At 46.1% G+C, this 15,139-nt stretch overlaps 1 protein-coding gene across 2 annotated transcripts in view; it reads right to left on the bottom strand.

Moving 5' to 3' along the window:
- The window catches only part of EIF5B (eukaryotic translation initiation factor 5B), an 85,224-nt gene extending 70,261 nt beyond the window's left edge, over nt 1–14,963 (bottom strand). Inside the window, exon 1 of one of the 2 annotated variants that reach the window (XM_073614709.1) lies at nt 14,687–14,963. In XM_073614709.1, the coding sequence (XP_073470810.1) occupies nt 14,687–14,721 (35 nt within the window). In that variant the 5' untranslated portion in view covers nt 14,722–14,963. The remainder of the gene's footprint in view (nt 1–14,686) is intronic. The other variant, XM_073614710.1, reaches the window with a different exon arrangement.
- Between the last annotated feature and the right edge of the window lie 176 nt (nt 14,964–15,139).

The following is a 15,139-nucleotide window of genomic DNA, read 5'->3' as shown; positions in this document are numbered from 1 at the left end:
AATAATTCTAGCCCTAGACCTCCTCTGTAACACAAAACATGCAACCTGTAGAATTTTTTAAATGTCACCTATGGAGATTTTTGAGGGTAAAAGTTTGATGCCATTCCACGAGCGGGCGCAATGTTGAAGCGTGACATGTTGGGTATCAATTTACTCGGCGTAACATTATCTTTCAAAAAAGTGATTTTTTTCCAAAAAAAGCGCGCTTGTAAGACCGCTGCGCAAATACGGTGTGAAAAAAAGTATTGCAATGACCGCCATTTTATTCTCTAGGGTGTTAGAAAAAAAACAATATATAATGTTTGGGGGTTCTAAGTAATTTTCTAGCAAAAAAAATAAACTGTTTTAAACATGTAAACACCTAAATTCCAAAACAAGGCTGGTCCTTAAGTGGTTAAATAGAAAACTATCTTTAGATTGATTTTTACTCCAAAGGCATTTTATTAAAATAAATTTGATAAAAAATTTAAAGAAAAATTAGATTTAAATTAAAAAAAAAAAAATCATTGAGTTTATCCACCCTGCTCGGTATACATTGTCTTTCCAGGGCTTTTCTACAACTACAGGACGGTACTGTAATCATCGTACTCCTATATGTTTCAGAGAGGTGCATGAAGGGATATCTGAATACTATGAGAAAATGGATTGTAAATGCTAAGAAAACTGTGCAATAATTACATGAGCCTCAGCAAAATCACTACGCACACAGTGCTTACTCAGCAGAAAAAACAAAAAACAAACACACAAAAAGGAAGGTGCTACCACAGGGAATGCAGGGCTTTTCACTTGCTATATGTGAACAGGCCTTGGACGGGCAGTGCTAGAATGGAGCCCTGAATGATAGATACAAAAAATTACAGTAAAAAAATAGATTAAAAGGACCATTAAAGCTTTTCTAAAGGCAATTTTTAAAATTAAAATAAAACATTTTATACTTACCTGCTTTGTGCAATGGTATTGCACAGAGTGGTCCCGAACCTCCTTTTTTGTGGTCACCCCCACTGTCTGCTCCTCCTCTTCAGTCCACTTGCTATGGGGTCAGATGCATAGGCTAGTCCCAAATTTGGGCTGTGTGCGCCCATAGTCAGACAGTGGGGCTCAGCCCCTCCCCTGCTCCCACCTCACAGCATATGACTGGCAACAGTAGGAGCCAATGGGCCCCACTGCTGCCTTAGTCCCTGTGAGTAGAGGGAGAAGGTTAGAGAACAGATGCAGTGGTGTACAGCAGTGGATTAATTGAGGACTAAGATAAGTATTTAGGAAGGTGGAGGAGCACAAGGGAATGCATCGAGGTAAAAAAAATGTTTTAGCTTTAGAACTGCTTTAACCACTTGCCGACCGGCTCATGCCGATATATGTCGGCAAAGTGGCACGTTCCTGCAAATCGCCGTATGGGTACATCGTCCCCTTTAAGAGACGCAGGCTCCTGCGGCATGGTGGGGGACCTGATGCGCGTGGCCGAAGGGCGCGATCGCCACAGCCACCCGTGACTGCGGGAACGAGAGCTAGAATGGGGATTTGTGTGTGTAAACACACAAATCCCTGTTCTGTCCGGTGAGAGGAGACATATCATTGTTTCTACCAAGTAGGAACAGCGATTTGTCTCCTCACTCAGTCAGTCTCATCCCCACACAGTAAGAAACACTCACTAGGGAACACAGTTAACCCCTTGATCGCCCCCTAGTGTTAACCCCTTCTCTGCCAGTGACATTTACACAGTAATCAGTGTACAAGCGTGAGGCTCCGTTCTTCTCTCCTACCGGCCCGGCGGCCAGGGAAGGAGGAGGAAGCCAAGCTTCTGCCGTAATTCATTGTGGCGAGATCTCCCTTAAGTGGGGACAGGTTACCTGTCAAAAGGTATCCGCTCCTCCCTCCCCCTGAAAGGTGCCAAATGTGGCACCAGAGGGGGAGACAAATGAGCGGAAGTTACACTTTTGGGCGGAACTCCACTTTAATGCTTTCAATATCGGCCGGTTTCTGCTAATCAGGCAGAGATTCCAACCGTGCATGGCCGGCCTAAGCCTTTATTCACAGGGCCTTCTGCAGTTGCCTTATTTAACCCCTTGCTGCCACCACCCATCGGTCCTTTAAACCAGTTGTAAAGTATAAAAATGCCCTACCCGCGGTGCTCCCTAAACAGATTGCCCAGGGCTTTAGAGAATTTTATTCCTCCCTTTACAACTTACCTGACAAGTGCCCTTCTCAGACACAAATGGTAGATTACATCACCTCCTCTAAGCTGACCCCTGAAGTATGAGAGGATTTGGAAGCACCAATAATCTTAGACAAACTGCAGGATGCACTTAATATCTCAAAGACAGGCAAAGCTCCTTGTCTCGTGGGTTTCCTGCTACAGTACTACAAGCGATTCCTCCCACTCCTGGGTCCCCATATGGTGAAATTGTTCAATGGAATAGGATACGAAAGACTCGTCCCTAGAGACACCTTAAAAGCCCATGTCACAGTAATCCCTAAAAAGGGTAAAGATCCGACTGCTGTGGCAGTCACAGGCCTGTCTTACTCTTGAGCTGTGATCTTAAATTGTTGACGAAGATTATCGCCATGCGTATCGCACAACATTTACAACCACTGATTTACCTTGATCAAGTGGGATTCATTCCGATCAGAGAAGCCCGTGATAACACGCTTAAAGTGTTAAACCTTATTCACACAGTACAAGCGACACGGACCCCCTGTATTATAATTGGCACAGGCGCTAAAAAAGAGTTTGACCATGTGAACTGGCCTTTCATGCTTGCAGTCTTACATCATATTGGCCTGGGAGAACGTATGTTACAATGGATCAACAAGATTTACTCACATCCAGCAGACCAAGTTAAAGCCAATGGGATCTTATCGGATCGCTTTCCCATTAACAACGGAACTAGAAAGGGGTGCCCATTATCCATTCTGCTCTTTGTTCTCTCACTGGAATCTTTTCTTTGTACGATCCAACTAAACCCTGACATCACTGGAGTTCAGGTAGGAAATACCATCATAACATTTCAGCTTATGCTGACGACTTGCTCTTTTCCCTCACTAACCCGTCGGTATCACTTCCCAACCTTATCCGTGAATTCAATATTTATGGCAAGCCATCTAACTTACGGATCAATTTTGGTAAATCGGAAGCTATGGGGGTGGGAAATTCCCCAGCACTACTCCGGACCTAGCAGCTAAACTTCAAGTTCAAGTGGACGGAGACAGCTCTGAAATATCTGAGAACGTATATCCTGTCTAACTTATCTCGGGTCTTTGAACTCAACTTCCCCCCTCTTCTGACCAAAACCCGTGTTTTGTTGGAGACTTGAAATAGAGGACTGCATTCCTGGGTCGGTAGATGCAATCTTCTAAAGATGTGTATCTTACCTAAGTATTTATACCTTTTTCAAACTTTACCAATCAAAAAACCCTCTCAGTTCTTTAAACAGGTACACTCCTTATTCATCAAATTTGTCTGGGCTCACAAACGACCACGCACTCCCTGATCGCTTTTATCCCTGCCTAAACAATATGGGAGGTATTGCCCTTCCTGACGCTCTAAAATATTACCAGGCAGTTCACGTGGGACGTCTAATAGATTGGAACTGTCATTCGGCCGGAAAACTCTGGGTACGAATTGAACAAGCTCAAACGGACATTTTACTGAGAGGGGTGTCTTGGTGCTATGATAATCTACCGCCAGCCTTAAAGCTACACCCCCTGATAGGCACCACAGTACATAACCGTACACAAGTATTTACAAAGACCCCTCTCTCGACCATAGACTCTCTCCCGATGCCATTATTGAGAATCCACGGTTTCTCCCAGGCCTGAGAGACCATCACTTCTATACCCTACGACGGAGTAACTGCATTCGAGCAATGCATTTTTTAGTGTCAGACAGTTGGCCCTCCGTTTTGGAGTGCCCTACAACTCCATTACTTCATCCACTCTCTACAGACCCCAGGGAGATTTGGTCAACAACTATCCACATTTGAAGAATACTGCTCAGATGACAGCGTATTAACACAAGTACTCTCAAAAACATATAGTCTACTGATCTCCCCTTCGGAACACTTACACTTACCCTGGATGGGGAAATGGGAGAAAGAACTGAACCGTACGTTCACGCTCAGCCAACAACAAAATATTGTTAGGTTCTTGTTGAAATCCTCCATTTGCACTAGGATTCAGGAGACCAATTATAAAATACTGACACGATGGTACCACACCACGCAGATGCTTCATAAATTTTATCCTGAGGGGCCTGATCGCTGTTGGAGATGCCAGGGGGGAGGGGTACGATGCTACATATATTTTGGTCCAGTCCGAGACTAACATCATACTGGAGGGAAGTACGGAACATTGTTCAAAAATTCACGGACTATAAAATCTCTGACGACCCATCTTTCTTCTTGTTACATGAGGTGCGATGCATACTAGCTAGGGTTGTCCCGATACCGATACTAGTATCGGTATCGGCACCGATACCGAGCATTTGCCCAAGTACTTGTACTCGGGCAAATGCTCCCGATGCTTCCCCCGATACCTGGAAGACAGCTGTGATCGGCGCGTGGGGGAGTTACAAGCTTCTCCCCCAGCGGCTTTCACCAGCTTTAGTGACATACAGCGGTGATCGCTCACCGCTGACTGTCACTGCATCCTCCTCCGTGCCCCCTCCGTTCCTCTGTGCCTCTCCGCTGTCCCCCTCCGTTCTGCTCTCCTTATCTGTCCCCTCCGTTCTGCTCTCCTTATCTGTCTCCCTCCGTTCTCCCCCTCCGTTCCTCAGTCCCCCTCCTCCTTCCTTTGTGTATGGATAGAGTCAGCTGACTCTGTCCATTCACAATAACTGAAACATTGTAATCTCCTGTGATTACGATGTGTCAGTTTATGAATGGAGAGGAGCCGCTGTCTTCTCTCCATTCATTCTCAGTGCAGCTGAGGCTGCAGAGAAAGGGACTGGGGAATATCTATCCTCTGTCTCTTTCTCTGTCTCAAGGGGGAGATATCAGAGGTCTGTTAAGACCCCTGATATCTCACCAAAGCCTCCCAAAAGGGCTGATTAAAAAAAAACAAAAAAAAAACAATAAAGAATAAAAAAAATATTATTGTAAAAAATAAAAGTTGTAAATAAAAAAAAAAAAAAAAAAAAAACACACACATACACCGTTCACCCCCCCCCCCCCCCCCCAAAAAAAGCAAGCACTGTTAAAAAAAAAAAAAAACCCCAAGAAAAACACTGTCACGTGACATTAAAAAAAAAAAAGTATCGGTAATCGGTATCGGCGAGTACTTGAAAGAAAGTATCGGTACTTGTACTCGGTCCTAAAAAAGTGGTATCGGGACAACCCTAATACTAGCCCATTATGCTTTTACTTTGCAGGGGAAAAAAGAGGAACTAAAATCCATCAGGGTTTACTTCCTCTTTAAAGTGATTGTAAAGCTTTGTTTTTTTTTTTAAACCACAAACATGTTATACTTACCTCCTCTGTGCATGGGTTTTGCACAGAGTGGCCCCAATCCTCCTTTTTTAGGGTCTTCCAGCGGCGCTCCTGGCTCGTCCTCTTCGAGTGCCCCCACGGAGAGCCGCTTTCCATGGGGACACCCGTGCGTGCGCGCTACTGAGTCCTGCTGCTACGTCCATTGAGACAGACAGCAGGATTCAGCCACACCCCCTGCTCCCGTGTCACTGGATTTGATTGACAGCAGCAGGCACCAACGCCTGCTTCAATCTATCCAATGAGGACCCGAGACAGCGGCTGGAGCTACTGTGCTCGTCCCCGTAACGATCAGGTTCAGGTAATAGAAAAAAGGGGGGTGCTGCAGCACAAAAGTTTTTTCACCTTAAAGTCAGAATTCCTTATCTCTTCGCTTGTTTTGGCCTAGTGATTCAATAAGCATTGAAATAAAAGCATCAGCATGGCAGCCAGGTAACTAGCATGTTTAGAATGAGGTCAGTAACAGCAGAGTACATATTTATTTTATGACGTGTAATTTAAATCTCAGGGATTTGTTTGGGTGGTTCCTGGTTGTAATTACTAGAAATCTTATAACTTAAGAGAAACCTGTCATGCCACAAAACACAGACTCCCATTGCCGACTTCTCCTTATAGAAATGTTAGTTGTGTCGCTATCATCCTGCCCCCTTGCTTGAATAGTATGAATTACTGATCTGGATTAGGTATGCAGATACTGTATATACTTCTGACTTTTCTGTTCTGTATACCTATTCCAGGCTGGTAATTAAGAAAGTAGTAAAGCTATCAAATTAGCACAACAGCCAAGCATTTTAAGAAAAAAGCCAGCAATAGCAGCCCCTGTATTGCACTCACAACATGGTTACTTTAAATCACTCACCAGGTCATGATTAAAAACAACACACAACAGACATATGAAAAATATGTGGCAATCCTTAGGAATCATCTGAACTTGCTTCCCCTCCGGTGCCCATCACATAACCAAACAACACCGCATTATTCATGCATCCTTCAATAAAGGGGAGGACCGGGGTTCACTTAGACCATATGATCCAACACTCTGGCAAATGACCATATACCTGGCACTAAAGAGGGGTCCAGATCATAAGATTCTCACAGAAAGGTTTTGGTCTTTTGCAATAATCTTTCCGTAGGAGATATTTATTTTTTTGGAAATGTCAGTCACTACACTTCAAAATGGCCAACAAAATTTAAAGTGGTTATAAGGTCTCAAGGTTGTTCACCTTAATGCATTCAAAACCTTCTGTGCTGCAGCTCCCTTCCCCCCCAGACTCCCCCTTTTTCTTACCTGAGCCCGATCTGATCCAGCGATGTGCATGAGTGCAGCGAGGAGCTGCTGTCGCTCTCCTCATTGGACAGATTAATAGCAGCAGGAGCTATTGGTTCCCGCTGCTGTCAATCAAAAGCTGTGACACGGAAGCTGGGGGGGGGGCAGGGCTGAGTCCTACTGTGTTAATGGATGCTGCAGCGGGACTCGGGAGCAACCCCACACGGATGCCCCCATGGAAAGTGGCTTTCCGTGGGGGTACCCAATGAAGAGGAGGAGCCTGGAGCCCCAGGAAAGGACCCCACAAGAGGATCAGGGCTGCTCTGTGCAAAACCATTGTACAGAACAGGTATTTATAGACATGTTTGGTATTTTTATTTAAAAAAACATCAAGGCTTTATAACCACTTTAATAAGCAAATTCCAAATTTCACAATGTGGTAAAATATGAACCTTTAATCTAGCAATGTGTGATGCTCTGGATTAGAAGGTGCAGATCGGGAGCACGTTTTTTTTTTTTTTTTTTGCCACTACCAAGGCAGAATTTGTGCATCAAATTTAGGGGGCTCTGAAAGATTCTCAGACCTTTTTGGCATACCTATAGTATACACTGGTCATTCAAGATAAGTTCACCTTTTAACAAAAAAAATAATAAAATGCACATTTTTTTGCAGGTAAAAAAAATGTGCATTTATTATTTTTCTGGAGCCTCTAAAGCAGGGATATGCAATTAGCGGACCTCCAGCTGTTGCAGAACTACAAGTCCCATGAGGCACAGCAAGACTCTGACAGCCTCAAGCATGACACCCAGAGGCAGAGGCATGATGGGACTTGTAGTTTTGCAACAGCTGGAGGTCCGATAATTGCATATCCCTGTTCTAAAGCATTGTCCCAGTGATCAGCAGATCGCTGGTGCCATGCAGGTCTCCTGCAGACCTGTCAGTGTATCTGTGTGCCTTAACATGCCGTACGGGTAAGCAGATACAATCTGACAGGAAGAGAAAATGAACGACCACAATGCTCCACAGCTCCACAGCCCTGTGGTAGTTCATTGAAAACTACAAGCCGACAGCCGCAAAGACTGCTGGACCTTGTAGTTTTCCATTCACAGAGGACTGTGAATGAGTGACGCTGCCAAAGCCCCACTTGGCCTCGCTAACTGTCAGATTGGGGATTTTTTTTTTATTTTTTTTTTTTTTTACATTTCTTCAGTTGCTTCCTGACTAAGGCCAAAATGATATAATACACCCTAAGTCTTCATGGGCATTTTATTTTCCTTTTCATCTGGAGGGGTTTTCTCAGCTAAGCACACCATCCTGCATGCATGCCTGAACTAAGGGCAGATTGGTCCCATGAAGCAAATTCTACATGAATCTAGGGCTGAAACAACTAATCGATTAATCGTCAACTAATCGATTATGAAATTAATCGATTACCATTTTCATAATCGATTAATCGGCCAGTAACATAATGGGGTTAAAAAAAAAACTAAAATGAGTCCTTTATAGTACAAAAAGAGAAAATAATCGCTACTGTAAATAATACTTTCACAGTTCTACAATTAAAAAAAAAAAAATTAACCCCTTTACAGTAGTGATTATCTGCTTTTTTTTGTACTATAAAGGGCTCATTTTATTTTTTTTTAACCCCATTATGTTACTAAACGTCTTAGACCTGGTTCACATCTATGTGTTTATTGGTGCTTTTTGCAGAAACACACTACAGTTCATTTACATGTTTTCCTATGGGACACGTTCACATCTATGCATTCAGCCGCTGCGTATTTGGAAAGGGTCAAGGACTTTTAACGCAAAACGGTGCTTTTTTGAATATACTTCAATGGAGAAGCTGCAGAAAAGCATGTAATGCGTTTTTGCAGCAATTTGTGTTTTTTAATCCGCCCAACAACAAATTGGCCACAAATTGGCCAAAAAAAAAATGCAAATCGCAGCAAAATCACGTGCGCAAAAATCAAAACGCACAGCAAAAAGCACTGCAGAAACAGATCAAAAGCAAACTGCATGGGTGTGTACCGAGCCTTATGCTGGCCACATGGATCAATATAGTCAGTATATCTCCTCTAATAGTATATACAGTATATCTCTTCTGTCTGTTATTCTCAGAGTGGATTAGATATTTTGCTCCCCAACCATCAAGTTGGTTAGTTATATATACCACTGCATAGAGATATTAAAGAATAAATTGCCTTTTTTTAAAAAAAAAAACTTTACATATTAACTAAATTATACACCACACTTTTTTCTAAGGTTATTAACCGATTAATCGAAACAATAATCGGCCAACTAATCGATTATGAAAATAATCGTTAGTTGCAGCCCTACATGAATCATCTGCCCTTGCTCAAAAAGGCTGCAGCTAGAAATGCTAGGGGGTATTTTTCAAAGTGATTTCTCAACACAATAAAGCATAGAGACATGGATAAATGCTTTGACTAATATATATGAATTAAACAGTGTTTTTAGTTTGTGATGCTCAGATAGAGTTGATTCTAAGATCTACATTTATTTTTACCTTAATGCATTCTCTTCTTTAAAGGCAAAAAATGGCCCACTACTTGTGGTACCCACCCCATCCGAAACACTTAACTGACTCCTGTCACCGCTCCAGCGTTGTCTTGGCTTTAGCATTGCTCCCCTCACTAACTGGCATCACAGGATACACAGAGCAGCCAGAGCCATAGGCTTTTGCTGTGCTGCTGTCAGTCAAAATCCAGGGGGGAGGGAACAGGGGCATGGCTTACCAGTACTGTGTATGTGTCTATGGACGCACACAGCCCGACTTGGGAGTGCATGCACACAGGTGCCTCTTTAGCACCCAGCTTGCTGAGGAGGCAACCGTAGGGGGGGGGATGGACAGTCCCAGTGGGAGACTGCCAGAAGAGGATGTAGGAGACCTTCCTGTGCAATATGATTGCACGGAACAGGTAAGGTCACTTTAAGTTCTGGTTTAAGTCAAAGTTACTTTAAAGCAGAACTCCAAACAAGCAACTAAAAAGTGTAAATACATACAGTATTTCACAAAAGTGAGTACACCCCTCACATTTCTGTAAATATTTTATTCTATCTTTTCATGTGACAAGTAGTAAGTGTACAGCTTGTATAACAGTGTAAATTTGCTGTCCCCTCAAAATAACTCAACACACAGTTATTAATGTCTAAAGCGCTGGCAACAAAAGTGAGTACATCCCTAAGTGAAAATGTCCAAATTGGTACCAATTAGCCATTTTCCCTCCCTGGTGTCATGTGACTCGTTGGTGTTACAAAGTCTGTGTAAAATCCTTTGGCACAGTTAAAATATATATATTTTTTTTACCATTAGTGGAAAGCCAAATTACATTACTCCGTTATACGACTAGTGTAAGTAACAAGCACCACTATAATAAACTACAAAAAAAACAAATAATGTTGCCTGGCAGGATAAGGAATTTTCTGCTTGCACTGCATCCTGTGACAAAACAAAAACCAGTCTGGTTTAAAAAGCCAATGGCCAGCTCATATGCAATGCACAGAATAGTGTATGGGTTCATCAGGAAAGCTAGCAACAACTTACAACAATGACCAGCTTAACCATTGAGATAAGGAGCCAAGCTATCTGTAAAAACTGCCACAGATTATAAAGTTCTCTAGCAGGACAGCCAATAGGATGCATGTACCGAAAGTCAAGGTAATCAATAAAAATTTTTGTTCTTATACATCTCCAAGCGGGTTTAAATTAATGCAATTTGATCATTTTTCTTATGGAAGACATTCTCATGTGAAAAACACTTAGCCAAGTGCAGTAAGTTCCAAGCGCTATTGGGAGAAGGACCATCACCTACCTGGTTCAGGACTCCTGACCAGCCGGGCAATCGGTGCTGCTTGCTCCCACTCCAATTTCAGATTCTACCCCGCATCAGTGGAACTCCCTCCCCCGTCCCCTCCCAGCTGGCTGGGGTATACAGGTACAGCACAGCATCGCTGTCTGTCTTCCATGTTCCTGGTCACTGACGCACCAGGATGGGGCCCCAATTTGCAGGCAGCGCGGGCTCAGGGGGCAGCTGCTATGGGCCCCACAACAATGACAGGGCCCAGGGCAGCTGCCCCTTTTACCCTGTGTTAAAAAAGGCCCTGGGGTAGGGAAATAGGAATTGTTCACGCCTGGTGTCAACAGTGAATGGGCAGACCAAAGCTCAGGCGCCACATAAGCAATTTCTATTCGCCATGGGTACCTGGCGTCTGAGATTTGTCAAGCCCTGACTTTGCCCTTGACCCTCTTATATACAGACGTGACACAGGAATCTTCTCTAGGCAGTGGGAGGATTCAGGATAACTCTCAGAATACAGCAAGTTGTCGATGCCTGACTGTCTTAGCCCCCTACCTCCTATTACATCAAGAGGTTACACAGTGATATCATCTGAGAAGTGCAGGGAACCAGGATGTCTCTCTTATAATATGGACCACTGGTAATAAGTGTCTTAAACTATGCCCTACTTAGATACAGAAGTAAAATAAAGATCTCTTCAAGGCAGTGAAGGGAACCAGGGTATCTCTCAGAGTATTAAGAGATGGTGATAGCTGTCTGACTTCCATGCCCCATTTCAAACAGAGGTAGTACAGAGATCACCTCTTGGCAGTGGAAAGGATCGGGTGCCCTGATCACAGGGTATAAATAGCTGTGATAGGTGTCTCACCATATGCCCAATTACATACAGAGGTGACACAAGAACCTCCTTTGGGCAGTGCAGGGAATATGGTTGTCTCTTTCAGGGTTTGGAGAACTGCCGATGGGTGTCTCAGCCCCCTGCTCTTATTCCACACAGAGGGGACACAGGGATCTCCTTTGAGTAGTGCAGGGAACCTCTCTCAGGAAAGGAACATCTAGTGATGGGTGTTCCAGCACCCTGCCCCCATTCCATACAGAGGGGACACAGGGATCTCCTCTGGGTAGTGCAGGGGATCTCTCTGAAGATATGAACATGTAGTGAAGGATGTCTCAGCCCCCAGTCTATACAGAAGGGACACAGGGATCTCCTCTGGGTAGTGCCTTCCCCATTCCATACATAGTGGACACAGGAGTCACCTCTGGGTCGTGCAGGGGACCACTCTCAGGGTATGAACATCTAGTGATGGGTGCCTCAGCCCCTGCCCCCATTACATAAAGAGGGGCCACAGGGATCTCCTCTGGATAGTACAGGGAACCTCTTTTAGGACATGAACATCTAGTAATGGGGGTCCCTGCCCCCATTCCATAGAGGTGACACAGGGATCTCCTCTGGGTAATGCAGGGAATTTCTCTTAGGATATGAATATCTGGGGATGGTGGTCTCAGCCCCCTGCCACCATTCCATACAGAGGGGACACAGGGATCTCCTCTGGGTAGTGCAGGGGACCTCTCTCAGGATATAAACATCTGGTGATTGGTGTCTCAGCCCCTGTCACCATTCCATACAGATGGGACACGGGGATATTCTCTGGGTAGTGCAGGGGACCTCTCTCAGGATATGAGCATCTAGTGATGGGTGTCCCAGCCCCCATTCCATACAGATGGGACACGGGGATCTCCTCTGGGTAGTGCAGGGGACCTCTCTCAAGATATGAACATCTGGTGATGGGTGTCTCAGCCCCCTGCCCCCATTCCATACAGATGAGACACAGGGATCTCCTCTGGGCAGTGCAGGGGACCTCTCTCAGGATATGAACATCTGGTGATGGGTGTCTTAGCCCCCTGCCCCATTCCATACAGATGGGACACAGGGATCTCCTCTGGGTAGTGCAGGGGACCTCTCTCAGGATATGAACATCTGGTGATGGGTGTCTTAGCCCCCTGCCCCCATTCCATACAGACGGGACACAGGGATCTCCTCTGGGTAGTGCAGGGGACCTCTCTAAGGATATAAACATCTGGTGATTGGCGTCTCAGCCCCCTGTCACCATTCCATACAGATGGGACACGGGGATCTCCTCTGGGTAGTGCAGGGGACCTCTCTCAGGATATGAGCATCTGGTGATGGGTGTCTCAGCCTACATTCCAGATGGGACACAGGGATCTCCTCTGGGTAGTGCAGGGGACCTCTCTCAGGATATAAACATCTGGTGATGGGTGTCTTAGCCCCCTGCCCCCATTCCATACAGATGGGACACAGGGATCTCCTCTGGGTAGTGCAGGGGACCTCTCTCAGGATATGAGCATCTGGTGATGGGTGTCTCAGCCTACATTCCAGATGGGACACAGGGATCTCCTCTGGGTAGTGCAGGGGACCTCTCTCAGGATATGAACATCTGGTGATGGGTGTCTTAGCCCCCTGCCCCCATTCCATACAGACGGGACACAGGGATCTCCTCTGGGTAGTGCAGGGGACCTCTCTAAGGATATAAACATCTGGTGATTGGCGTCTCAGCCCCCTGTCACCATTCCATACAGATGGGACACGGGGATCTCCTCTGGGTAGTGCAGGGGACCTCTCTCAGGATATGAGCATCTGGTGATGGGTGTCTCAGCCTACATTCCAGAGGGGACACGGGGATCTCCTCTGGGTGGTGCAGGGGATCTCTCTGAGGATATGAACATCTGGTGATGGGTGTCTCAGCCCCCTGTCACCATTCCATCCAGAGGGGACACAGAGATCTCCTCTGGGCAGTGCAGGGGACCTCTCTCAGGATATGAACATCTGGTGATGGGTGTCTTAGCCCCCTGTCACCATTCCATACAGATGGGACAAGGGGATCTCCTCTGGGCAGTGCAGGGGATCTCTCTGAGAATATGAACATGTAGTGAAGGATGTCTCAGCCCCCTGCCCCTATTCCATACAGATGGGACAAGGGGATCTCCTCTGGGTAGTGCAGGGGACCTCTCTCAGGATATGAACATCTGGTGATGGGTGTCTCAGCCCCCTGCCCCCATTCCATACAGATGGGACATGGGGATCTCCTCTGGGCAGTGCAGGGGACCTCTCTCAGGATATGAGCATCTAGTGATGGGTGTCCCAGCCCCCATTCCATACAGATGGGACATGGGGATCTCCTCTGGGTAGTGCAGGGGACCTCTCTCAGGAACATGAACATCTGGTGATGGGTGTCTCAGCCCCCTGTCCCCATTCCATACAGAGGGGACACAGGGATCTCCTCTGGGTAGTGCAGGGGACCTCTCTCAGGATATAAACATCTGGTGATTGGTGTCTCAGCCCCCTGTCACCATTCCATACAGATGGGACACAGGGATCTCCTCTGGGTAGTGCAGGGGACCTCTCTCAGGATATGAACATCTGGTGATGGGTGTCTCAGCCCCCTGCCCCCATTCCATACAGATAAGACACAGGGATCTCCTCTGGGTAGTGCAGAGGACCTCTCTCAGGATATAAACATCTGGTGATTGGCGTCTCAGCCCCCTGTCACCATTCCATACAGATGGGACACAGGGATCTCCTCTGGGCAGTGCAGGGGCCCTCTCTCAGGATATGAGCATCTAGTGATGGGTGTCCCAGCCCCCATTCCATACAGATGGGACATGGTGATCTCCTCTGGGCAGTGCAGGGGACCTCTCTCAGGATATGAACATCTGGTGATGGGTGTCTCAGCCCCCTGCCCCCATTCCATACAGATGGGACACAGGGATCTCCTCTGGGCAGTGCAGGGGATCTCTCTGAGGATATGAACATGTGGTGATGGGTGTCTCAGCCCCCTGTCACCATTCCATACAGATGGGACACGGGGATCTCCTGTGGGTAGTGCAGGGGACCTCTCTCAGGATATGAACATGTAGTGAAGGATGTCTCAGCCCCCTGCCCCCATTCCATACAGAGGGGACATAGGGAGCATGGTGTGTGTGTCTCTCTCGCATGGTATGAACAGCTGGCGGACGCATCTCCTAGGCCTCTGCCTTGCCCTCACAGACAAATCCCAGGATAAGGACAGGCCCTCAGTGTACAGCTGCAGACTCTCACCTCTCATCTGTCTTACTCTTCTGTTTCTTCCCCATGATAACGATGTCTGGTGTTCAAGCTGTGCTCAGTCCAGGTTTTCTCTCACCTCGCTGCATACGGTGGCCACAAGCCTCTCCAATTCCTCTACAACGCATGTGCATGACCCTGTAACCTGGCGTGACGTCATCAGCCTGGGGCCATGCTTGGCCAATGGCAAACAGTAAAAGGCATGAGCTTATTACACACTGCGATGCATATGAAGCGGTGAAAATATTACTACAGCGCGTTTACTGCATGGCGGATACACGGAGTATGTTTACGTTCGTGCAGGGCGTGAGGAAGTTATAAATTGCATGACGGGTCTGTGCGCATCCCTAGGGTGTACCAACATGGCCGCCACACGTGTACTCATCCAGGGGGAATCGTTGCGGCAGTTCGTGCAGCTATTTTTAAAATCGCATTTTAACTTCATAT

This window comes from Aquarana catesbeiana, linkage group LG02 (genome assembly GCF_042186555.1).
Source record: "Aquarana catesbeiana isolate 2022-GZ linkage group LG02, ASM4218655v1, whole genome shotgun sequence".
NCBI lineage: Eukaryota > Metazoa > Chordata > Amphibia > Anura > Ranidae > Aquarana > Aquarana catesbeiana.
Note: the sequence above shows the minus strand (reverse complement) of the source record. Positions and strands in the feature narration are given on the sequence as shown.